At 34.3% G+C, this 24,978-nt stretch overlaps 1 protein-coding gene across 1 annotated transcript; it reads right to left on the reverse strand.

Moving 5' to 3' along the window:
• Positions 1-812: 812 nt before the first annotated feature.
• LOC137406818 (properdin-like) lies at positions 813-19,203 on the reverse strand (the record flags this gene model as incomplete). The annotated part of the gene is made up of 9 exons (XM_068093429.1): positions 19,123-19,203; positions 11,527-11,616; positions 10,801-10,929; positions 9,554-9,661; positions 5,960-6,195; positions 3,949-4,092; positions 3,261-3,425; positions 1,574-1,732; positions 813-863 (listed from the first exon to the last, which is right to left on the reverse strand). Coding segments are annotated over exons 1-9 (1,113 nt in total), but the record flags the coding sequence as incomplete, so codon positions are not given.
• Positions 19,204-24,978: the final 5,775 nt, after the last annotated feature.

Consider the following 24,978-nt stretch of genomic DNA (forward strand, 5'->3'; position numbering starts at 1 on the left):
GTAACGCCCTACCTTATAGATAAGATGTAAAGAAATCTGGCTGATGTTCTAGATAGTTTGAAAAACCTTCGGTAATTGGACAAATACGTAAGCTGATAAACCGTGTGCCACATTTTCATACCTGTAAATCGGTCTACGCCTCAAACAGTACACAGTAAACAGTTCTACTATCTGTCGCACGGCTTTATTGGCGTTTCGTAGGTCGGTCGAAACTATTAATAAACCAAGCTGTTCAAGCGTTTTGTGGCAAGACTTTATCGTTCTATTCTCTGTAGCTCGGCGTTTTAATTTCCGGTCTTAACTTTAATTAAACGAAGCTTTTCAAGCGTTTTGTGACGATTTTCGTCCTAATAAATCTGTCTATTTATGTATAATCCGATCAGATGGGTTAGTTTTAGGAATTTGCGTCAACCTTTCAAAGGCTTGGTAACATATTTAAATAGGTTTATATGCGTTTTGTATCATTATTATACTTAAACGACTTTACTGAAAAATAGTTAAATTTGTTGATAGGATTTCTTTGCAAGGGTTTGGTGACGGCCGTTAACGGATAATTTTTCGGGAATTGTGTGCACATGTGCATTTATCATAATTCTCCCAATCAATCGTTTCACTCTTGTTTGGTCGTGGGAAAATTTTTTCATTGAAGTTGAAAGAAGATTTAATGATTTCTTATAAAAGGACAAGAGAGTACTTTGTTCAGTTACCTCACCACAAGCTCGACTCTCTTGTGTTGATCCTGGACAGTCTTGATCCGGCGTGGCGCAGACCCGAGTTCTGGATTGGATAGAACCACCACAACTTACTGAACATGGTGTCCACTGTGACCACTCTGCCCATACTCCGGCAGTCAGACACACTGTCTGTTAAAGTAAACATAAAATTGGAATACAGATGTCCCCTTAGTTCGCTGACAGGTTCTGATTATCTTTTATTTTTAGTATTAAATAGGCTAATTGAGAAGAACTCTTGTCCTTTCATTTTGCTAAATTGATTTGCATAAATAACTGCTTATGATGTCATCAGTGCTAAAAGAAACATTTGATTCAGTGAATTTGACAAACGCTTGTTGTGGGTGTTAGTCTGCCATGGTTATAGTACTTAGAAAGCCATTGTTTAGTGTTTCCACTTACTCTATGGTAGGCATTTCATTGACACTGCAGTAAGTATTTCACTTACCCTAGTGTGGGTATTTCAAATACCTTATGATGGGTATTTCACTTACTCTATAGTAGGTTTTTCACTTAACCTAGGGTAAGTATATTCTGGTATTAAATAGGCTAGTTAAGAAGAACAGTTAATCTTGCCCTTTCTTTTTACTAAATTGAGTTACAGAAATAACTGCTTATGATGTCATCAGTGCCAGAGGTAAATTTGATCAAGTGAACTTGGCAAATGCTATTATGAGCACTAGTCTGCCATAGTCAAAGAACTTACAAAGCTTTTGTTTAAAATTTTCACTTACCCTATGGTGAGTATTTCACTTACCCTATGGTGGATAGGGTAAGCATATTCTTAAACGAGCAGTGAATGTGGTAAAATAAAAACTCCGCAAGCATGAATAGGAACTCACAGGTATTCCAGGACAGCTGCTGGTATCCGTTACAGGAGTACTAGTGGAGAAACAGTCAATACAGCTTCGGCTTCTTTGTCTGTTTTGAGACGTACCACAAGAAATACTACAGGTAGTCCATGTACTCCAGATAGTGCAGTCACAATTAGGACATGGCTCCTGATAACCAGTATAAACACGATAAGTGACATGCAAACACAAAGTGCAATGCAGTAGTCGCTGCTGCAATGTACATGTAGATGATCTGTTCTAAGAATGTTTCTATTATAGAGATTTTGTGTTATATCAATTGTAAAATACATGTAAAGTGCCTAACCAGTTTTAAGATTTACCCAAACTACCCCTTTTGGCCATCCCAAAGGAAAAGAAAGTAAGCTTAAATACTTAATTTAATGGCAGTGCAGTAACTGTAATATTGCTGGTTTATATTGACAACATTTTCCTTTTTTCTATTCACTTACATTAGGTTTAGAGTCCATAATTACAGACAATATACATTATGCTTTTTCTCAACAGCGGAGTCTGTGACATAAAAATACAAAGGTCAATATAACGAACCATGAAACATTCAAATTGTCTGAAGAATTGCTAACAAATTGGAGATTACCGTAGCATACATATGTACACCAGTTTATTTGATTGTCTGGTGCTTATGCCGAAAAAACTACATAGACTACAATTCTCTACTAAACCAATGTTTTTTATATAACATGATCTGAAAGTTCTACAATACTTTTTTATGTAAAACAGCTCACAAAGTGGATTTGTCTGCTTGGTCTTTCTGAAGCTCAAGCAGACGTAAAATTCATGCCGTCTTGTTTGCTACAGTTGAATAAATTAAGTAATGCCATCTAATGCCCATTTTTTATGTAACTAACATATTGATTTAGAACCTGTTTGTTTGAAGAGAAATGGTTTATCAACCCAGAAAATACTGCGCATGAAAAAAATGTGGTCGCTGGAAATTATTTTGTTTAAAACCTCTCTACATGTACATCGCTAACAGCATCATGCTCAACAAACACATTTCAATAAATGGGCGAAATACTCCCATATAATATCACAAAATATCACAAAATCATAAAAAGAGTTGTTTTTATGTGTTGCTGTGTGAAAAAATTAGACTCTTCTTAGAATGACCTTCAAATAACTTATTATTTTCAAATATTCTGAATATGTCTGTCTTTCATTATGTATTCAGCCTTTTTTGTTTTAACAAAAAAAGGGTGCAAAGTTGCCCTCATTAGTCGTAGGGGGTTTGGTGATGAAACAGAATAGTGAAACGCTGGTTTAAATAGTTTAGATAGTGAGCGTAGTGTTTGTGCCGAGCTTTTTTTTAAAGTTGACATTCGGTGTCTGCCAACTTGACTATGCTAATCCATTTACTAGACATGTCAATATTACATGTATCATATATTTAATCCATTTAGTAAATGTGTCACTATTAGATGTCTAACCAAGAGGAGTAAGAGAGAACCCATATAACTTTACTGCAAGTGTTAGTAAATAGATGCAGGGCCTAAACACTGCTCTTAATTTTACTATAAACTCACATACCTACTCTTAACTTGTGGTAATTTGTTGTTATAGCAACCAATAGTGTAGGTCATTTGCTAGTAAATGATATCAAGCAACTCTGGTAGAGAAACAAGTATTCGAAGATGCTTATCTAAAGCGCAATATCTACCTCTCCGCAGGTCTGTGACTCCGTAAATGAACCGGGGCAATCGAAAATGTCTCTTATGTTGCTGCATGTCCTTGTCCGTGTTTGTGTAGAGCCTCCGCATGACACTTGACAAGGAGTCCAGGCACTCCAACCATTCCAAACAGCTGGTGTTGGATCACAATTTCTCTGTATAGCATGCCACAGCAGAATGTGTTACCAGTGAAAAGTAATATTGAGAAAGGTATATTGACAGACAGGCTTTACCAAAACAATGTACAAAGGTTTCTCTGGTCAGAGTATGTCTTAGTAAACTCAGTCATTGTAGCTAAACACTAGCATACTCCAGTATTTAGCTAGTAGATAAACTATATTAGCCTCAAACTACCGCACTGTTTCTTCATAGCATACATTATTCTTGACTTTTAAACTGTTTTTAACTAGTTTAAACAGGTGTAGTTAGTAGAAGGACTCTATTAGCCTCAAACTCCTGCACTAGTTTTTGTAGCATACTGTATCAAGTACTTTTTAAACTGGTTTAAACTGATTTAATTAGTAACAAAACTGCTAGCCTCAAACTATCACACTGATTTTGTAGCATACTTTTCTTGACATTTTAAGTTGGTTTAAACTAGTTTAGTTAGTGGATATACTAGCCTCAAACTGCTGCACTGATTCTATGTAACATACATATACATGTTTTTGTACTTACAAAAGGACAGCTTTTACGGTCTGACTGTGTGTCACAATTATTTGAGCAAACCCGAGTTCTTCGCCGACTGGCTGCAACACCACAGGTTCGTGGACAGGATCTCCAGTTAGTCCAGCTAGTACAGCTACATGTTGGACAAGATATCTACATGACACAACAGATTGTATTACTATAGTATGCTGGCATCAAGCAAAATATATTAATATACTGGCTCAGTGTTTAAATAATAGATATTGTTTTGCAGTACAAATTACTGTGCTGTTTCTTTGTGACATCAAGATTTTTGGTTTTAAACTGATTTGTCTTTGAATGCCATACAGTATTTCGAAACCATATGGCGCCCTCAATTATAAAACACAAATATGAGAAGCACCGAATTATAAAGTGCAACTTTATTCAAATCAATAACAATAACTGTTAAAATTGCCGTACTTTTCGGACTATTAGCCGCTACTTTTTTCCAATGATTTGGGCCATGCGGCTTATATAAGGGTGCGGCTAATCTGTGGCTTTTTCTTTCATCGCTAGGGCGCATTAACCAGAATCTCCGGTTAGTGCGCCTCTGGCGGTGAAAGAAAATACGAAACAATGCCTAACGGTACTGTTCCATTAGGCACTAGGTTAAAAAGCGTCGATTAATACGAAACTGTGCCGTTAGGCACTGTACCGTTTTAAACAGGAAAGTTGTTGCCGTGTTCGAAAGCACCGTCCTGAGTTCTGCGGCCTATACAAAGGTGCGGCCTATGTATTGTTTTATTGTCATTTTTTGGAAAATTTAGCAGATGCGGCTTATATAGGGGTACTGTTTATAGTCCGAAAAGTACGGTATGCAAAAAAGTAAAGTCATTTTTCAATCGCTCTTGTTCTTGGATCCATCAAATTCTTTGTCTTTTTTGTCGGAATTTAATAGCGAGCCCAGATCTGTTTTGTCATCATCCGACCTAGCTTCATTTTAGTTGCTTGAATGTTCATCATTGATTTTGGATTTTGTGAAAGCTTGAAAGATGATTGAAACTGATACCTTGGCCTAAGTATTGATAGGGCATAACCAGCAGCAGATAATTGCATAACTGCAGATGTTGCTCACCATTTTAGTTAAATGCACATTAACCTTTTGATCTACTTTATTGCTGACACATAAGGTGCATGGGAGTATATGACTCATTATTAATTTTTAACAATTATATAGCTTTTCCTGATGTTGTGTAGTTCGAAAAATGCAATAATTACTTAAACACCTACAACAAGTGTAGGTACAGGTGCAAGGACATGGTATCTGTATGACACAGCAGAACATATCACTATTGTAAACTGTTATCAAGTAAATATATTGACAGAAAAGTTTTACTAACTGAGATTATGTAGTCTTTATGACTCTACATGTATCTGACTGTCTATAATAAATAGATACTATTACACAGTCCTAGAAGATTTATACCAACATTGTATAGAGTTTGGATAGCATATATAATTTGTCAGTTTCAAACTAATGTACTGTTTTTTTGCGATGTCATGATTCTATGGTTTTTAAAATTATTTGTCCATAAATGTAACAATTATTATAAACTTACAACATCACAGGTTTCTTGCTCTGTCGCTGTGTCACATGAGTCAGGGCAACTTCTGGTTCTTTGCCTATTTCCTGCGACACCGCATTCGGTGGGACAAGCTCCCCAGTTAGACCACTCAGTGCAGTCACAAGGAGGACATGGTACCTGTATGACACAGCAGAACATATCAATATTGTAAACTGTTATCAAGTCAAATATATTGACAGAAAAGTTTTACTAACTGAGTGTATGTAGTCTTTATGACTCTACATGTATCTAACTGTCTATAATAAACAGATACTATTACGCGGTCCTAGTAGATTTATACCAACATTGTATAGAGTTTTGATAGCAAATATAATTTGTCAGTTTCAAACTAATGTACTGTTTCTTTGCGATGTCATGATCTTATAGTTTTAAACCCATTTGTTCATAAATGTAATAATTACTTATAAACTTACAACAAGACAGTCGTTTTCCTCTGACTCTGTGTCACAAGTGTTGTCGCAACTTCTGGTTCTTTGCTGAGTTCCTGTAACACCGCATTCGGTAGGACAAGCTCCCCAGTTAGACCATTCAGTGCAGATACAAGGACATGGCGGAGCAATGAAAGTTAGTTCAAAGCCAGGGTTGCCATCACAGACATCATCAAACCTTTCGCAAGTTACATCCAACCCAGAAATTTCAATACCTAAATCTGTAAGAATATGTAAAACATCAGAAATAGAACAATGCAGCCCTTTTAAGTTTATGAAATCCTAATTACCCTAGAAAGAATTTTTTTATGTTTGGTTAATTACTAGGACCATAACATATGAATATATTGTGTTTTAAACAAATAATTTTTAGCATATGACAACGTACTTTTAAAACAAATAGTGTAGGTGTGATTACAAAAGCTAATTCGATATAAAATCAATTGAACAACGTAAAATTTAAACTATATCTAGTGCAAGTTATAGTAAGTTATATTGAATATTTCTACCGCTCACTCCACTTCCTGATCTACGCATTGCCAAGCCTAAATTTTCATCCAACCGTCTCTAAGGTTGAATCTGTCCAAACGTAATCTAGGTGAATGTTTGTGAGCAGAAGTTGATTTATAAAGGATAAGCTGCATTTAACTAATCAGCTTCTTCAAGAGCAGATGTATTTTAATTTAAAAATTCCAAGATCAAACTGATTTCATTGAAGTGCATCGGAGTTCTTTAAAGATCAGATATGCCTTTACATTGTATATTTCCTCAATTGCTAAAAAATAGCAATCCTGGTTAGGTTGAATCCACTTTGTCATTTGTTTGTATTTTCTCTAAAGTAGATGTTTTTGTGATAGTCATTCTAATTACCATTTCAGTTTATTTGTATTTTATTTATCTGTATACAGAAAAATGTTTGACTATTTAGTGATAATGTTGGAACAAGTTTTGGGGCACAACCATAAAAGTCTCAAACTTGCTAAGGTTCGATCAGATTGGAACAAATAAACTTGTGAAAGGCAAAAAAGTGGTTTATTACGTTATTAATACATATATTCACCTTAAAAGACATTCATTTTAACACTATCTATATTAGTACTGTTTTAACACTGTATGCAATTACAGAGTGTTTATCAGTGTTTGGAAGCCTGAATCAAATTAGACAAAAACACATGTACTCTTTTAAGAGCATTTGCTGCAAGATGAAATTATGTTGAAATATGAAACAAAGATCGGAAAAATTTAACTTATAAAAGGTACTATGAGTGCAACCATCCTACTGCTAATTATAGTTCTTGTGAGAGTAGTAAAAAGACTTTAACACAGTGTGTCTCAAGTCTGTGTTAACAGATATTGATAGTGAGAGCCAAAAAGAAGTTGATATATATATATATATATATATATATAAATCTCAAATTTGTGTGTCATCTGTGATTTGGCCTCATCATCTATAGCGATAAGCATCGAGCAATGAAGAACCCGTATCGCAGAAATTTTGATCTCGGAACCTCCCCGATCATCAGGCAATAAACTAACTCATTGCACTATACAAGATCTTATTAGTAGGTTTAGCAATACTAGCTTACTCAAACTAGCGATTGACAGTGTGTCAGGCTAATGACAAGTAGCAGGCAACTACATTACCTGCCAATGTCTATAAGCTGCTTTTTAATACCGATGCAATGCCAGACATTTGGCTAGTATACATATAATATATAAAATGCTAGGTGGATGCCTGGCATTGCACGGGTGATAAAAAAGTATTTGTAAAGAAAATTTACTTTTAATCAACATATTCTACATCAACATCTACCATTCTAACTTTTAAATCAAGGTATTTGTTTCTTTCTGTGAAGTGTGCGGTTTATATGTACGTACTGTGTTTATATCTGTGTAATTCACGCCATATGGCCTGCAGCGCCTACTACAGATCTGTACTGATTACAATGGTCTTGTTGGCTATGGACATGCATATATGTTTGGGTGAGGCTTCACAGATTTTACTTCTGGTATGGAGCTAGCTGCAGTGTTTAACGTGAACTCATGAAAGATTGACATACATTCAGAAGATGTGTGAAATTTATTCCATGATGTAGCAAGTTGGACAGTGTGGTGTATTGGATAAATACATGTCTGCCGAAGAAAAGGTTGTGAGTTCAAATCCAGTTTGCAGCAGATTTCTCAGTCCTAAAAACTTGTCGTTGTTACTGGACAGACAGATGGAGACAGACAGACAGTTGGAAGTAGAAACAAACATTGAGATTTAGAAATGTAGACAAAGATATATGATATCCATCACATATCAGTCTCACGTATCAGTGATATTCATCACTTATCAGTAAACCTGTGTCAGTACTGAAGGAAGGTATTTAGTTATATACGTAAAGAGTAAATAAAGAAATGGTCAAGTCAATTTATGTGAATGTGATGTGCTTGATTTATAATCTAGTAAATAGTAGATGGTTAATAGTGAAGGGTAAGTCTTTGATGATAATAATAAAGGCTGTGTTTATCTTTCTGCAGATACATGTTGAGGAAAAAAATTACATCTCAGAAGATACATGTGCACACACGTGCACACACGTGCACACACACGCAACTGCGCGCACGCAAACGCACACGTGTGCACACACGCACATGGGACTGCCAGGGTACTAGTAAATATAAACAACACAAAAGACTGCAATTGTACTAGCAAATATAAACAGCACACTGGGCTGCCAGGGAACTAGTAAATGCAAGCAGCACATTAGACTGCCAAAGTACTAGTAAATATAAACAGCACACCAGACTACCAGAGCACTAAAAATATAAACAACACACAGGACTGCCAGGGTACTTGTAAATACTAACAGCACACAGGACTGCCAGGGTACTAGTAAATATAAACAACACACAGGACTGCAATTATACTAGTAAATATAAACAGCACACTGGACTGTCAGAGTACTAGTAAATCTAAATAGCACACATAACTGCCAGGGTACTAGTAAATATAAACAACACACAGGACTGCAATTGTACTAGTAAATATAAACAGCACACTGGACTGTCAGAGTACTAGTCAATATTAACAGCACACAGCACTGCCAGGGTACTAGTAAATATTAACAGCACACAGAACTGCCAGGGTAGTAGTAAATATAAACAGCACACAGAACTGCCAGGGCACTAGTAAATATAAACAACACACATGACTGCCAGGGTACTAGTAAATATAAACAGCACACTGGACTGCCAGGGTCCTAGTAAATATAAACAGCACACAGGACTGCCAGGGTCCTAGTAAATATAAACAACACACATGACTGCAAAGTATTAGTAAATATACAAAACAAACAGGACTGCCAGGGTCCTAGTAAATCTAAACAGCACACAAGACTGCCAGGGTACTAGTAAATTTAAACAGCACACAGGACTGCCAGGGTACTAGTAAATAATGTATAAACAACACACAGAACTGCCAGGGTAATAGTAAATATAATCAGCACGCAGGACTGCCATGTTACTAGTAAATATAAGAGCAAGTAGGTGTTGTCAATAATGACATTCTAAAATTAGCTGAAACATTATGCTCACTTTGTGGCCCTTCTGTATTATCAGCATTTACTTCCACTGGTATTCTTGCTCCTACAGGAACACCAGGTAAGCAAAACTCAAATCCTGTGGCTGTCGTTTGCTGACTACCTACAAAATTCATTCAATATCCATGCAGTATATATGATTTACTTCATTGAGAAGCATTATAACGACTAGAAGACACCTTAATATCTCATTGGACTAACTTTTTTTCTTTTCCATTTTGTCTTCTCATAATTGCTTTCAGTTTTATGAATTAAAATTTACAGCCATATTTTTAAAGTTTACTTTCCTTTTCACTTCTCTCTCATGCCTGTTTGATTTTTGACACTCACATATTTACACTCATTCATGCCCTTTGCTGGACAATAAACACTTGGTTATACCTCATCGATAGTAATAGTAATAAAACAATATTAGCAAAAGAATTATGATAAGACGACAAATTCAGTAAATTGTGGAAAGAGAAATTAGGATTGAACCACTTAAGGAGGACCAATGCCTGAGTAAATTAGTGTTTAGCAGTTGGTATTTTTAGAAGAAATTTTAGTACTTTTGTAGAAAGTACAACCAATTTTATCAAAAGTTTTCGACATTTTTTTCACATTTGCAATTGTTGCTGATTTTTGAGGTGATCTGGCAACCAAAGTGTCTCAAGACCAAACTAAAAAACCTTGATCATAGTTAAAACACACAGAAAAAAAATATGTGCCGACATGACGCCACTAACTGCTGTCGTTGCCTAGTTGATATTGGCTATTGCTTCGAAGTTACAGACAGATATGTTCCATCAGTCTCTTTGCAATTATAGACCCCACAATCACACTTTCATTTAATCTGAGCATTTTAAACAATAGTAATATTCTCTCGACTTAAATCTTAAATATCCTGGCAGTCAGATTACCTCAAACATCTAAAGCTATCGCAAATGATAGATTAATACCGATACTTTTTGATAAAACCAACTTAGATTTTATTTAAGGTTACCATTAATAGGTTCATTAATGTGTATAGCTGTGATCAAGTTTTGTTGATTTTAATATTAGAACATCCTGGCAGTCAGATCACCACAAGCATCAAAGATAATCACAAATGATGGAAAAATACAAAACTTTTTTAACCAAATCTACATGTACTACAAGTTTATGTAAGTTAGTTTCCAAAGGCTGTCAACTGTATAATCATTTATATTGTTGTATATAAGAAATATTTGAAATTTTTTGTAACAGCATCTTTAAAATACTTACCCAATCCACACATCACAACAGAACTGTCAAGGGTATCGCAACCAATAAATGTAACACAAATATTTTCCCATAATCTTCCACATGTGCCACGTCCTTGAATCGCCAGACAGCCTGGTAAATCCTCACATTCTAAAAGATTTTGTTCAGATTCTGATAATGACAATCTCTAAACTATTCTAGATTACAACTGTAAGAGCATATCTGCAAGGTTGAAAGCAGTGTACTTAGGAACAATAGAGAAACTGTAAAACAAGGGTAACATTAAAGGAATGCTTTCCTAAATGAGCATTTCAGGTCTGATGGAACACAATTTGTTTAAGCATGGAAATTTTTCATCTGCAGAACATACCACCTGCACCACATAAAACATGCAGAACATACCACCTGCACCACATAAAACATGCAGCTCATACCACCTGCACCACATAAAACATACAGCTCATGACACCTGCACTACATGGAACATGCAGTTCATGGCACCTGCAGTACATGAAACCCACAGAACATGACACCTGTAGCACATGACACCTGCAGCACATGACAACTTCAGCATATAATTTATAACAATTACGGCTAATGACACCTGCATTAGATAACACCTGCAGTACATGACACCCGCAGTATCTTGCACCTGCAGACCGTGACACCTGATAGATGTTGAAAAATATGCAGGAACTTTGATAAATGACTATTTATCTGCACAAATAGATTGCATTTTGTACTTACTGGGATTTTGTGCTGCCACCAGATATAGACATGTGCTCCAGGTGACATATACAACATACAGCCTCCAACTTACTCCGAGTCTGAGTCTGGCTGTGAAAAGTAAAGTACTACAATAATTTAAGATTTAATATACAATAGTACAATGTGCTACTAATAATAATAAAATCTAACTTACAATATAGTACTATCGCCTTCAGCAAATTACATAAAAATACAATACATTATATTGCAATTAAGTATGTATAAGATAATATCAGGTAATATAGCACAATATAAAATGATATAGCACAAGATAATACAATGCTTTAAATGTGGGATCAACTGATGAAAAAAATTGAATATAATAGAATATAATATATAACAATTGAATATTAATTAATATAGTATATAATTATAAAGGTAAGGGCAATCTAAGAGTTTGAAGTTTAAGCATTTATAGTAAATAAAAACTTAAATTCTTTTTATTTTAGTCCAATCTTTTAAACAACAAAATCGACCTTTTAACTAAATACATATACAGTGTAAATATTGGTCAAAAAATCTACATTTTTATAGTCAAGTTTAAAGGTTGTTGAAACCAATTAAGGAAAATTGAAGTTAACTGAAATTACAAGGAAAATGAAATTACGATAAGTCAAATATTTTCCGCAAGCTGCAGCATAAAATATGAAATATTTTGCTATATAGCCTTAGATTCTACGTATGTTGAGTTGGTCAGCTCCTTTCTTGCAACAAAAATTCACTTGTTTACCCACTCAAAACTTTCTATCAATTTATCATCTCTTTTTAGATTTTGAATTGTGTTTTATGAATCACTAGCTGTGCCACCCGGAGTTGTCCGGGTAATAAAAAGGTCTTTGGTAAGAAACTTGATTTGTATTTAACATATAACAACATTTGCCATTCTAACTTTTGAACTACATATCATGAGAGAAGTGTTTAGTGTAGTTGAAATAAATTAAGAGAGAAAATAAAACAACTGTAAAGGTTTTCAAACTTTTTCAAACAACAATTAAACTTTATATCATGAGAAAAATGTTGTGTGCGGGTCAAATAAATTAAAAAAAAATAAAACGACTATAAAAAGGTTTAGATAAAAAAGTGAAATAATTAGCCATTAGTAGCTAAATTGCATCTGTTTTGCTACAATTACATCAAGAGATGATTCGGTATTGATACAATTAACACGGACTGAAAAATAAAAATAAAAATTCTGAATATGTTGAATTAATAATACCAATTCTTCAATAGAAGTGTGTGTATAAAAAGCTACTGTTCCATCAACAGCTATCCATCAAAACTCTGAATACGGCGATACTGGTACGAAAATATGTAAAAATGAGATATTGTAGTGTCTTTGTCTGATCGAAAGTGAGAGAATCTAGATGCTAGAGGCTATTCCTCATGGGCTAGTCTAGTCCTGCACTCAAGGATTTCCACCACACCCACCAACCCGCACACACACAAAACACACAGCACAAACAACTGTGTTTGTTTGTGTTGTGTGTGTGGGGGTTGGTGGGTGTAGTGAAAATCCTTGAGTGCGGGACTAGACTAGCCCATGCTACTCCTACTCAAGATAATACAATCGTTTGCATGAAAAGTATTAACCTTTACGGCGATTTAGCAATTGAACCTTAAGAAAAGGCAGAAATAGAGGAAATGCGCAAGGAAAAAAACACAAAAAGGCATCGTTTTTCATAGAGGTAATAGAATTTAATCACCAAATTCTAATATCGAGCGAGTCTATTGTCAATATCATTATGCCGAAAACAAACTAGCCTTAATACGGCGAGGGCAAAAAAGCAACGCGTGTCATAGAGCTAGAAAAAATCATGGAGTTGTAATTATTACGCCATATTTGTGTGAAAACGGAAAATGATTAATAGATTATGTATAGAGCTGAGTTTAAGATTATAAGAGTTTAGACAATGACGTCATAGCTGGTTAGACGTGGCGGCGGAAATGCCACGCCTTCAATTGATAACATATTACTGAGACACTAACTTTCACCTTTCAAAAACCCACTTCAAAAAGTAGCTAAGGTTTCTTAACCACCACAATTTTACTTTTCCAACTTTTATTTTGTTGGCGATTCCCATATATTAAAAGTTTTCTTTTCCTAGATGTTTAAAAACAATTCAAAACTGTGTATCAAATAATTGGTAAACTCCGTTTTTTGAATAATAAATAATCTTTTAATTATTATTAGAAATTAAACTTCTTTGTTAGTTTAGATTAATATAAAAGTCCTCCAGTCAATATTTATTTTTTTAGCATTGGTTCTAAGATTAAAAAAATGTAAAAATAAATTCAGCTCAATGCAAGTGTATGCAAATTTTCTGAACGACGCCGCCACCGGAAGTGATGCTTTATATAAAACGATGTTTACACAATTGTCTATACTCTTCTATGTTCTACTCAGGTATAGAGGCGCACTAATCGGAGATTCCGGTTAATGCGCCCTAGCAATGAAAGAAAAAACCACAGAATAGCCGCACTCTTGTATAAGCTGCATGGCTCAAACCATTGAGCTTAAAACCCCTGGAATGGCAATCACGTGACTTTTACATTGACAGCAATACGTAATGCATGTGCCATAGTGAAGAGTTAATCGTGTACTAGTTCTGTATGTAAACAAACTATGAAAAATGACAGAAATGTACATGTTGAATGGTGCTTTCCACCTAGGTGTTGGTGAAAACTCCTCCTACACAACATTTAGAGTGCCCTGATAGAAAAAAACCTATTTATAACATATGGAGTAAGATATAATAAATGATAAGTGGATGTAAAATAGGTTTTCATGGACCATATTATTCATACAAACTGTTGTATTACAGATGCATAAACCCAGCAAATGATATATTCAGGCAAATAACAACTGTTCCGTTACATTACAGATTATATTATATATGCATAAACTATAATGGAGAAACTTCGCACATGAAATATTTCGATAAAAGCAACACATATGCTTCCAAAACAGAAACTTTTTTCAAGATTTAAGTGATAATAGCTCATGAATGTATGATATGTATAATACAGTATCTGTAAAAAATTAAACAAGCTACTGCAACAATTAAACGGAAATTAAAAACAGTTGTAATAGTGGATAATTAAAATGATGCAAACAAGAAAATGCAGGAATTAGTGTAATCAGATGATTAAACCTATACATACACGTCACAGACACTGTGTAAAAGGAGATTTGTATAATACTGAATATTGAGCCAAGGTGAAATAGAGTTTCATAGAACTAAATCAGATTAGAAATAGTAGTATAACAACAGCTACAGATGAATATTACGCTGATTACATTATTATTGGTCTTTAAAAAGTACTGCTTTACTATTTTATGCTGCAAAGATACACCTTGCAGTTTGAATGTACAATTTTAACATAATGATGCTGTCGGAGATCATAAAACACTGAATAAGGTTTTTCATCAATGAAGCAGTGGTTGAATATGCCATCTGCTGTGTCCGTAAGGTGTTTCCCAAAGCATAGAGCATCACTGGATCCTACACACTACTGATAGCTTACACCACACAATGGAGTGGAACTGATTTTGCATTAATACGAATGTATCGATCTGCAGCCAGGAAGATCCTGATAACACCATCTGATGGACACACCGATCCTCCATTGTTTTGTAGCTCAAGTAGAGTATAGAGATGTCGGTACTGGATGCTTGTCTCAGTAGTAACCAGCGACTGATGGCCAATGTCACGTCACAGCACTTCAATTAGCTTTCGCACAATGTAGCCAACTATATAGATTATACCGTTACCTATCACAGAAGTTTGACATATGAAATCATTGTGGGCTCCACAAACTGATCAACTTCTGGAGTAACCTGTATGATGAGAATCTCATTTTGAGCAGTAACATTACTTGTCTTACCAGGATCTGATTCTGCACCACATTTGCTAAAAAGTTTGCGAAAGGTAGCCTTAAACTGAGTAACAGTAGGATTATTATTCCAACCACCTAAACAAAAACATCAATTATAACAATTACATGAAATCAACAAAAATGAAGTTCTTATTCATATAAAACATAGTACCCTTAAAATACAACAACACAGATATGATCATGACTACAGCAGAAAGCTGTAGTCATGATCTTGAAAATAAAATAGTTCAAAATGCTATCATATCATTATGTAAAACGAAAATGCGGCAATTTTCACTGGAAGTCATTCACACACAGGTTAGGCATAGCGCTTAATGGAAATTTCTTTATCAAGTATGGAGCAAAAATAGATTGCATTCATGAGATTATTTTAATAGAGATGACAACAAACAAATTGAAGAAATACTGCAAAAAAAACTAACCATTGCCACAGATGCATTACTAGATTCACATCAACATCTTCTGCTAAGCTGCAGACATATTCATATAAGCATTTGCTGTAGCAGCTGTCTCTGTTTTGTGTGCTGTTTGAAGTTTCTGAAAGAAATTTAGATATACCTGTTTTAATTTGAACAACCTAGCAGCACTGCGCTTGACAATATTGTATTGAATTCAATCATTCAAAAGCACCATTCAACATTGAGAAATAAGCCTCTAAATGACTAGGCAGTGTAAACAGGGTGGGCACAGCATTTGGTTTCAGCCGAACATTTTTTGACCTGTTCTGTCAAAACATAGATCATTGAAATGTTCGTTGCAAACAAGTGCCCAAAGACCAGGCTTATTCACTCGTCTGCAGTTGTGATACCATTGTCAATAACGAGAGTTCTCAGTTGCTTTGTTTGGAAATCTAAAAATTAAAATGAAACTGTAGTAGTTAGTTAGCAACAGTAGTAATAACAATAGTATTATTACTTTTATCTCCTTACTGCTAGCTATATCCAGGTACAACAATAAATAATATTATAGGCACTACAAACACTTTTTCAAATATTTATTTAGAAATAACGCGATGGTTTCTAGTTCCTAAATATTAATATAATAAAAATTTCAAGCTTAGATAATAAAAAACATTCGTTTTGAAGGAGAAAAAAGTTCCCTCAATAGCTTATAAATTCATCTAATCACTGACAACATACAGTCAAACTAGTACACTCAGTAGTGACACTGAACGACTCTCACTCACTCAGTGTAGTAGAACTAACTATAGTGGCAGTACTAACTAGTAGTAGCACAACTAGTAGTAGTAGTGAACTTTAGCAATAGTAATAGAACTAGTAGTAGAAGTGACTCACTTGTGAAATGTCATGACCTTTCCTTTAAAAGTCCATTCTTGCGCTTTTTGCAATTCATGGAATAGCAATAGCACTGTGCACTTACATCCTTCTGTCTCTTACATAAATTATTAGTAGTAATCTCAGTAGTCTGTTCCTTTGATTTAGCGGTGTATTCGTGATCTTCCATAGCTGTTAATTCTGAAACTATATTTCTTTCTCACATTGAACACAATGAACTTTACTCCAACTCTAACTGAACATGGTGCCGGCCGAATTTTCGTACTCGCGAATGACATTGGCCATTCTAGGGGTTTTGAGTTCATTGGCTCAAACCATGAAAAAAATAGCGGCTAATAGTTCGAAAAGTACAGTGCTCATATTAATTCAGTTCGCTTCGTTCGACTGAATCGGAGAAAAAGACCGCTCTATAAGATGGACAAACATCTACACACACAAATATACAGACAGATTTTTTGCTGTTTATATAGTAAATTATGAAAAGATCATTGCATATGTGAAACTTTTAAATATATAAATTATATTATAAATATTCTTCCAAATCTACTCCCTTTACTCAATTTTACTGTACCACGATCCTGTATATATTACGCTAAAACATATTACAACCAAAATATTTAAAAGTAGCAGAAGTGAAGCACCTTTGCTGACCCATATACATACTACATACTGGCATGAAGAAAACTTTAAAGGCTTTCAAAAATTATGCTCAGTGTTATGCTACCTGATATGGACAGCTATGACTAGAGTTTAAATGTTCCTACTGCTGAGGAGCTTAATGTCTTTTTAAATATTTGCTGTTCAATGTACTCTAATCACATCTTCAATTTGTCTGATCTTTTATTACATTCCTAATTGTGCAGAAAAAACACTACAAATTATAGCAAACACCAAAACTTTGCCAATTTACATTCTAGAACAGTGTTGTATAGAAGTATGAACGAATCCAGATAGCATAATGGAAAAACGCCTAAACACCGGTGGCATATGTGATATTGCAATAAACGGGACACCTAATACATTAAAGGATGAGCAATAAAGACAGTCATCATATACTCATCTACAAGCAGCTTAGAAACCTCTTGTGGAAGTAGCCCATGAGGAAAGAGACATCAATTGACATGCCAGAAAATCATTAAAAGATATCAGGCCTGTACCAGACACGACCAAGACAATTGGATTTAGTCATCAATTCTAATCATTATACTCTCAGGCCGTGCTTACGACAAGTTCACCCAATTGCTAACCCTCTGCAACATAAAGAACGGAACCTGATCACCTAAATACCTTCTTACAGGCTAACAGAGACATCTATAAGAGAGAACAGCTCCAACGACTCAGCATCTATCTACCTATTTCTCCTTTGCAAGGACCTGCTGAGGCTCCCTCTGCCTGCTGAGGCACGTTCCTCTGCCTCTGGAGCCTCCCTCTTTTTTTCCTCTGGAGCCTCTATCTTTTTCCTACCTATGGAGGCCCCTTCTCCATCACTCCATCACTCCATGATCCTCTTTCACTTCCCTATCTCAACTACCGAGCCTCTATATGTAAGGACTGCCATGACTCTCATTTGACTGTTGAAACTTGCAGTCGTATGGACCGAGCAAGCAAACATGGATGACCGTGAGTAAGGATGTAGCTTTTATTGGCTATTTTGACCTTTGGTTATTATTATGATTGTTTAGAATTTTGTTAGTTGTGTATTTTAATTGTTAGATTTATAGAATATAAAAGTACCTATTACTGGTAAATATCAGTATTGCTTACAATAGCTTAACACCTTCACTTGTACCTGAACCAGTAATAACAAATTAGTTCCAACATGACAAAGCAAAAGTACACAAACTGAACATAATTAAAATAGAACGAAATGAAAAAGCAAATTCAACACTGATGTTGTGTGTGGATTCGAATTAGTTATGCATAACATGATTTCTCTACATTCACCCAGAACAACAGCATTACGCAACAAGACCTTTGTTCAATAAACATTATTTACTTTACTATTTTTTGTTTTTGGCTCATAGTCTAATTTGTTCAAAATGCGTTGACTAGTAACACAGCTCATATATATCTACATATCTATCTACATATCTATCCATCTATCTATCTATCCATCTATCAGACTATCTATCTATCTATTTATATCTATCCATCTACCTATCTATCTATCCATCTATCTATCTATCCATCAACCTATCTTTCCATCTATCTATATATCTATTTATCTATCTATTTATCTATCTATCTATATATCTATCTATCAACATGTATCTATCTATCTATCTATCTATCTATCTATCTATCTATCTATCTATCTATCTATCTATCTATCTATCTATCTATCTATCTATCATGATCACAAGATATATGTTCTGATACTCACTAACAGATACGCCAGCAGAAAACTTTGCCATATCTGCTCAGTTCTCTCAGAAGTTACATCAGTACTGCCGCTTCTATTTCGGGAGATTAATTCAAATTTACTCTACTTTACATGAATCCCTCAAAACTGATTAATAGGTTGTAAGCGAATGCGTGAAAGGATTATCTTCAATGTGAGAGTCTGGCTGTAAAATGCCTATGCAGACAGAAAGTTGACCATGCAGAAAGTTTTGTTATTGACTGCAAATATTCCGATCAGAGTTACAGCAGCCTACCAGCTAAATAAACAATGTAGACCATTGTGGCTGCTATGTCTGTGATTTATTAAAAACTAGTTATTCTAGTACACTAGCAGTTCAGTACTTTTAGTGAGAGATTGCCGTGTGTAATAACTATAGCATAATTATTCTATAATATGGCAAGGTGATCGTGTGGCGCAGTTGGTAGCTTGCTTGATTGGGAATCTGTGTATCTGGATTTGGTTCCATTTTCCTAATGTTCTTAGTGTGGCTTCAAATTGACACGGCTCTGATAGTGATAATCTATAGCTGTCAGAATTGCATAGTTTTTCACAATCTTTGTAAAGCTTGAAAATGGAACTACAAAAACTTACGGCAACATGAAGATGCATAAAAGATTACCAAGAGAGAAACACAAAAAGATTTTAGCTCGACTGAACATTGGTTTCGCGAGCTACTGGAGTTCAGCAAGATGTGAGTATATCAGCTAAATAAGATTTTATTTAGATATACATATATATATAGTGTATATATATATTTAGATATATTTATTTATTTAAATAAGACTTAATATTATAAGCTGTTGAGTCATCACTCAGCCCTTTTAGAACGTGTTATATTTTCTTAGCAACCATTATGTAAAAAAGATTTATGAAAACATGATAACACTAAATAAGCTGATCTTAAAACGTATTATACAATATGTATATATACATTATATATACATAATATACATAATTATATACATTATATATACATAATATACATAATTATATACATTATAAATATGCATATAGTATTAATATTTATAAGACTTGACTACCTTAAAACACGCATATACTAATGTTTCTTAGACTATTATGCTAGCTGGAGCTGATGGGATTCAGTATAACATGTCAGAAGCACGTGAATGTTTTTTGTATAGAGTCGCACTTTCATAAATTCTAGTACCCTGACAGTCGAGTATAATGTGAGATATCATCAGGTGTGCCGATGAGGAATAGAGAATAAAAATAATAAGTATACTAACAATCTGCAAGGTTAGCCCAGTTGTGCGAGTGTTGGGATGGTGAGCTGAGCCTACCATCACCTAGTTAGAAATGGCTGTTTCGGGTTTGTATACAGCTAAATATTTTAAGAATTTGTTGCTAAGACTTAAAGTTCATTAAGAATGAGTGATAGCGAGATTATCTTAAACTATTACTAATATAAATCTCCGCATGGGAGATTATATCACCCATGCAGAGATTTATATTAATCTAACTAGACAACTTGCAGAATGACGATAAGCTTGTTGCTTGGAACCACCTATCACGACATGATCTTCAAGGACTTTACAAAAACTTAAAACTTCTTGCACTTAAAACTTGAGCTTCTTGCATGCTTTTATAATATCTTATTTGGACAATCTTTATTTTAGTTAAACTAAAAAGGATTTGTGAATATAAGAAGAAATGTATAACGACTTGACCAGTTCAAAATTAACATGAGTAAATACATAAGCAAACGTGGAGAGATTGCTAAAAATAATAAATCTAAAAACAGAAATTATTCTAGCACACCTGCAAGAAATACCATGTTTAAAATAGTAATAACAATAATAATAGGCTAGAAACACTGATTGTTGATATTGCTGTACTTGGTAATTCTTGAGTGAGAGATAAAGAATCAGAAAAAACTGAGAAAGTAGACGTGGAAAATTATGAAAGACAACAGCTGAAGCTATGCTCATCATGATAGCGGCTCTCAGCACCAAACATCGGACTGAATGGCTCTATTAAGGGTTTATGTGAATAAATACACTCTGGTACAACAGTTCACCCTGCTAGAATCAGCTAACATCCTCAGAAGGGTCCATTCCAGCCTAGTGAAACTAGTCAATGACAAGAACACCAGCTTATGCGTAATAAAACTTGAAATTAATGATGATAATAACCTTCGTATATTTTCTCTTTGTAGTTCTGGTGGTAGTGTAATGGCCGTCATGATGTGCTTGATCCTCCACAGCATAACTACGGTGTGAGGTCATCTTGGATCAGTGAACCATTTACACCGCTAGGTTTTCTCTGTTTTCAGAGTTAATTATAGGTATAAGCGTTGGCTTCTGTTAGGGTTGGCATTCTTATTTATATTATGTTGGAGCATTTTTAGCGCTTTACAATCCCACTGAACAGCAGGTTTTTCTCTTTGCCTTAGGCAACGGAGGTCAAGTTAAGCGCCAGACATCAAGCTGATGTTGATGTGTCCGGACAAAGGTGACATGCCTACTGGTATGTTGGGTTCAGCAAACATCTTAAGAAAGGTGCTGTCTATCTAGGTTCAATAGTTCTGAATAAATAGCAATGCTACATTCAGCAACAACTGTGTAATGCCTCAATAATAATAACAAAAGAAGTTATATTATTAAAACAATAATTTATATAAATGAAATATTTTTATTGCTATATAACTGCTTGTTTGAAGTTATTTTATATACTTTTAACATACATGTAAGCAGAAATAAATATCACTAAATAAGTTTTCTGTAATTAAAAGTATCACACAAGCAGCATAAACCTTGCATGCCCTACATTGACTAAAAGAACTCCAAATGACAAATAAAACTTGCAGATTGATAATGATATAGATTGAAAGGTGATATACGGTAAGTAATTAAAAAAAGTGCAAATTTAAGGAAATACGTTCTAAAAATAAAAAATAGTCACTATTTCAGCCTACATTGTTCTCACTGAACTGCTGCAAGAGATGTCATAGTGCAAGTTATTTGCCTGTTAGAATAATAGTACAATAGTAGTTATATGTTAGAGGTGAAAGTCAAATGTTTACAACCTGTCTGTTGAACGTTGTTTGACATAAAAAGTTTGGAAGAAGATTTGCAAATATCATGACTATTTACTAGGAACTAAGTCTATTGACTAGTTTTTTGAAGCATTAATGAGGCACTCACACAAAATTTTAGTATATTTTATCAAAAAGTATTGTTATTTTTTATAATTTGCGATTGTTTTGATGTTTGAGGTGATCTGAGCACCAGGATGTTTTAATATTAAAACTGACAATAGTCGATTGTGGTTAAAACAGTCAAATCAAGTGAGGTGCGACTATGACGAGGTGCGACTATGACGAGGTGCGACTATGACGAGGTGCGACTATGACGAGGTGCAACTATGACGTCTATAGTTGAGGAAAGACGACAGATCAGAGACGTGTAACACTGCAACTCAAACGCAATAGTTGGTATTAGCTATGGCAATGATAGCAACTAATGATATTACTTGGTACGTGTTTTTCGTTTGAGTGTTTTAACCGCAATCAACTTTTGTTGATTTTAATCTTAATACATCATAGCACCTCAAACATCAAAACAATCCCAAATTATAAAAAATACTGACAATTTCTGATAAATTTATTGAAATTTTGTATTAGTTCATCTTGTTAATAATTTTTTGCTAAGATTTTAGGAAAGAAAGTATTTTGCAACAGAACATTTAAATGTGTTACAATCAATGCTAATATATTTTTAAAAGTTTACTTAATATTACATTTATATGATGTTTAATATATATCAACCAAAATTTATTATAAAACAGTTTTCTAAATCTAAGCTTGTTTACTTACAGACCCAGATTGTTCAACGGCTAATTGTTCTCCAAACACCTGACAACGAATAGGCTTCAAAAGACTACATGCTACAAGCAAATAATGATTCTTGAACAGTCCAATTCGAATTGTGCAATGTGAGAAAATTTATCGAGACTAACAAATAATGACAACAAAAAGTGTGACGTCTGCTGCCACAACACCACATATTTCAAGTGTGCTGCCATGACAACACACATTTCAAGTGTGCTGCCACAACACCACACATTTCAATCATTAAACAGAGTAATTAACTTTGCAAAGCAGTTATTAAGACTCAGTATTGTGAATAGCCAGAGAAACTTACTCTAACATATCTCTAAATTACCACAACAAAATTAGAAAAAAGTTCACAGAGACTAGGAAGTGCTGAGTAACCCATCGCAACAAATACTGGATCAATTAAGTCTATTGCTTGCTATACTTGTTTCACTTATCAATGGCACCAATTTTCAATGGTTACATGTCAGGATAGTGTACCATGATAGCAAACCGATTAAAACATATTTGAGTTAGCATTTACAGTTGTACACAATAACAATTATGTTGTCATAAATGAATCAACAAAATACCAATATGTTTTGCAGCATGAAAAGAATTTTATAGTTATTTTTAATTTTTCTTAGCAGTCGGCTCAAAATTTGTTTGTTTATGTATAGGAAGATTTTACAGAATTAGAGTCGGTCTAAAATAGAATAACAGAACTGTCTTTCACTCAATGTAACCCTCCGTCAAACGTAAAACCAATCTATAAATAGTTCATAGCTTTAAATCAAAGATAGATATATGGGGCAGAGTTTTAATTTTCTCTGGTGTACTAAAGCAAAAAAATTGTATAACGGATTTGTACATAATATAAGTTGCTAATCTCCTATGTCAGACAACTTATATGGTGTTGTGCTTTATTAATTTAGACTTCCTGTTTTCATTCATTTGATCTAAAGTTTTACACAAATAGAAAACCAACCCGCTCTTTCTAATGATGCTATTTTTTATTGCGATGCAAAAAGCATTCAAAATGTCGTACAATATTTAATGCAAGAAAGCTACATAAAATGAACAGCAAGATATTCATGCTCACATGAGCCTCTAAGTAACTATGGTATAAGGCAAGCTGGTGCTCGACATGCCTGCAAAATATCCTGTCATTTGCACTCATGCATCTCAAATTTAAGTATCCACTTGCAAAATGGCGGTACTATGGGTAAAGCAGTTACACGGGTATTAAAAATCAGCTTTTAACCAGTGACAGGTAATGTAGTTGCCAACCACTTACCATTAACCTAGCCAGTTTAGTCATTAGTCTGCCATTAGCCAATGGCTAATTTGAGTAAGCTAGTAATTTAAGTAACTTACTAATAAAAACTGTGAAAGCAAGCATACAATGATGTTGCACCATAATGCAGCGCGGTATGGGTATTTTCACCCACATTGCGACATATAACGCCAAATGAATCCATCAATCTTGTGTAACTTAATAGTTTAGCATATTCTCTGGGAAGCGGGAGGTTCTGAGATCAAATCTTTTGCAATACAGGTTCTTCATTCAATGACTTTAATAGCTATAGCCAGACAAACCGAATCACACACAAACTTGTGATTCACTAGATATCTATTGCGCATAAAATTGGAATCATTTCTAATACAATATTTCTTAATCAATAAATTTTTTATAAATTTTGTTTGAGCTCTATTTTTATAGAGTGGATTTTTTTTAATTTTAAATTGGTTTATCTTCTATAAAATTTATTTTGAAATAGCTACTGATGACGGCTACTAAAACAATCATATACAAATCTACATAACTCTTACAAATTTGCTGACAAACCACATACATGTAAATACATAATGGTTTGAGTGCTTTGACTGTGGGTACAAATGGTACAAGTGCTTAGTATATGTATATCAGAATTAATAATCATTTACAGCTTTGAGCTGCCTTCCTGTCATATTTCAGCTTCTAATCTTACATTGTATGA

Source organism: Watersipora subatra, chromosome 10, assembly GCF_963576615.1.
Source record: "Watersipora subatra chromosome 10, tzWatSuba1.1, whole genome shotgun sequence".
Lineage (NCBI taxonomy): Eukaryota > Metazoa > Bryozoa > Gymnolaemata > Cheilostomatida > Watersiporidae > Watersipora > Watersipora subatra.